General features: G+C 41.6%; 1 protein-coding gene across 3 annotated transcripts in view; it reads left to right on the top strand.

The window, feature by feature from the left end:
* Nucleotides 1–2650: 2650 nt before the first annotated feature.
* The window catches only part of arl6ip6 (ADP-ribosylation factor-like 6 interacting protein 6), a 76087-nt gene continuing 75701 nt past the window's right edge, over nucleotides 2651–3036 (top strand). For 2 of the 3 annotated variants that reach the window (XR_004561456.1, XM_034173429.1), the window contains exon 1: nucleotides 2659–2915. Coding sequence is in view for 2 of the 3 variants with exons in the window: in XM_034173429.1 (XP_034029320.1) it covers nucleotides 2759–2915 (157 nt within the window). In the remaining variant the exon portion in view is untranslated. Of the gene's footprint in view, nucleotides 2916–3036 lie in introns of all 3 variants that reach the window. The other variant, XM_034173423.1, reaches the window with a different exon arrangement.

Raw genomic sequence — 3036 nt, 5'->3', positions numbered from 1 at the left:
CCTAGACTTTTTGGATCCTTTTGGATCCAACATAACTTTCTGATGCCAAGCATGCCAAAATACAGGTAAATGATGGACAGAAAGGCTAATCTGTGATTGGCTATTGCAATCTGAGTGGAGAACACATATATATGAGGTCTATTAGAAAAGTATCCGACCTTATTATTTTTTTAAAAAACCATATGGATTTGAATCACGTGTGATTGCGTCAGACAAGCTTGAACCTTCGTGCACATACGTGAGTTTTTCCACGTGCCGTCGCGGCGGTGCCGCACGGCACACAGCAACGCCATGATGAAGCCTCACGGGACATGTTCTGGCATGTCCAGGCACATCCACAATTTCTCGGATAATCACTCGATGGAAAAAACCACCGACAGCTGTCTGAACGCCATCTCAAAGCCGTCCTGTGAGACCAAAACGGAGGTGGTTTTGTCTCGCTCCAGTAGCAAATCCATCGTGATGCGCGAAGCCTCCGCTCGGCTTTCCATGACAAAATCTCTTGTTAAAAGTGAAATCTGCCGGAAAATGGTTGATGTCCAGCTCTTGTGATAACCAGAGAAATGGCACACGATGGTCACGGATCCAGACAGCCATCCATTTAGAAATGAAATGGTCGTTCAGCCTGTTGATGGCGGCTTCGGAGCGTGGCGTGCCCCACAGCCGCTGGGGGCCATCCTTAAAGCGACAGTAACACTCCTTATTCTCTACCAAGCCCGTAACATTTTCACCGAAACCCAGATAAATTTTTCTAATGGTTTCCAGCTGCCAGTCTCTAACAGTTTCTGAAAAAATTCTGATGGAAAAAAAGCCCAAAATCATTCCGCCATTTCCTGACAATGAAAATCCGCCGAGGGGGTGGACCACTCCTCACTCAAAGCCTGCTCACAGGCGAATGACGCAACCGACAGGTGTGGAAAAACTCACGCATGCGCACGAGGGTTCAAGCTTGTGATTGCATCAGACCAATCAAATCCATATGGTTTTTGAAAAAAATAATAAGGTCGGATACTTTTCTAATAGACCTTGTATATATATTTAAACATTTTTGTTTCCGTATTTGTATACATGTGAACGACGCAGCTTAATGAAAGGAACTTACGGCATTGAGTTATAGTCTCAGTATATTGATATTAAATTGCGACATGACGACTTTAAAATAGACATTTGTTTTACATAATTACTCTACATTAAGGCTACTGTACAGTTCATTTTCGTGCAGTTGATGGTGAAGCATTGGCTGCCTTTTTTCCTCACATTTCGCTTCTGTTTAACAGGCGCATTAACTGGCTCAAGGTGCTCTCTCCACCTTTAGTAATGGCCGCCGTGCGGCACACCGCTAGTCACGTGACGTCCATTTCCATGCTCAGAAGCATGGAAATATAGACTGGAATGGACGTGCGCGCCTCAATCTATCAGCGTCGCTCTGGACAGGAAGGCGCCATTACAAAGGGTGGAGATAATAAACTGACCGCTTTTTTTTGCACTAGCGTCGCTATTTCTTAACAGATTTTAATAAATGTCACCTTGTTTTAAAGCCCTTTGAAAGCTCTTTCCAATGAACCTATGCATATGTGGGTGAAAAAAAAACTTTTATGTAAAATGCAGAAATTTGGAGAAATTATGACAAATTGCTGCTTGTCTCACTCTATTGTCACTATTTGTTAACGGATTTTAATAAAAGCAGGCTTGTTTTAAAGCCCTTTAATTGCTCTTTCTAATGAACCCATACATGCCTGGGTAGAAAAAAAAAGTTTTATGTAAAGTGTGGAAATTTGGGGAATTTACTGTTTTGTTTTGTTTTTTCCTGTCATCATAATTCTCAATGGATTTTTATAAATTAAGCCTTGTAAGTTGTATCCAAGCTGATTAAAAGCTTGGATAAAAAAACTCCTTTATGTATTAAAATATAAATCTGAAGTATGTCTTGCCATTGTGGTCCTTTACCTTGCTGCTTTTTCCACTGTAATATTACTGCTAGTTTTTGAATGACAACAACATATATATATATATATATATATTCACCATCCCTGGTTCCCAAGACCAGGCACCTAAGTGGGTCTGCTCTACTCTTTTCTACTCTCCTATTTTACTCTTCCTTTTTAGATATACCTTTATATACTATCATAGTTCCACCTTACAATTGGAATATAATACATAACATATACCTTACTGAATTTTCAGATATTAAACAACTGCAAGTATATATATATATATATATATATATATATATATAAACATTTTTGTTTCCATATCTGTATGCATGTGAACGCAGCTTAATAAAAAGAACTTATGGCGTTGCGTTATAGTCTCAGTATATCAATATTAAATTGCGACATAACTTTAAAATTGACATTTGTTTTACATAATTACATTAAGGCTATTGTACAGTTCATTTTAGTATTGGAGAATTTGTTTTTGTAGTTGGTGCAGTTGATGGTGAAGCACTGGCTGCCTTTTTTCTCATTTCGCTTCTGTTAAACTGGCTCAAGGTGCTCTCTCCACCTTTAGTAATGGCCGCCGTGCGGCACGCCGCTAGTCACGTGACGTCCATTTCAGGTCTCTATTTCCATGATCAGAAGCGCTCAGTGCAGAGCTCTCAGCCAATGAAATGGAGGAAGCCGCTGCTGATAGACTGTGTGATCACAGGAAGCTCCTCCTCCTGTTCTCCTTTCCCCGAGTGGAAGAGGTAGTGACGCGCTCTTATTATCAATCTCTTTGGTAATGACATTGACGATAGCACGAAGTTGAGCTAAGGATGGTAACTGAAGAACCCAGGGCCACGGGGAGCCCTCCGCTTTGGACCCAGAAGTGCAGGAAGCCGTGGACCGTCGTCGTGCTGTCCGCTCTGTGCTCTGCTGTGTCCGTGGCTGCTGTTGGCTCCGTGGCTGCGTTCCTCTATCCCATACTCAGAGGTTTGGTACTCTTTTACAAAGTCAGAATTTTGGCATTTCTGAGTCCGAAGCTCCGCCAAGGCCAGCGTCTACTTTCTGACGTCACGGGGACATTTGTTTATGTTGTATTGTTGTCCTTCGT

The sequence above is a fragment of the Thalassophryne amazonica genome, chromosome 1, assembly GCF_902500255.1.
Source record: "Thalassophryne amazonica chromosome 1, fThaAma1.1, whole genome shotgun sequence".
NCBI lineage: Eukaryota > Metazoa > Chordata > Actinopteri > Batrachoidiformes > Batrachoididae > Thalassophryne > Thalassophryne amazonica.
The sequence above is the reverse complement of the archived record's forward strand: the minus strand, read 5'-3'. Positions and strand labels throughout refer to the sequence as shown.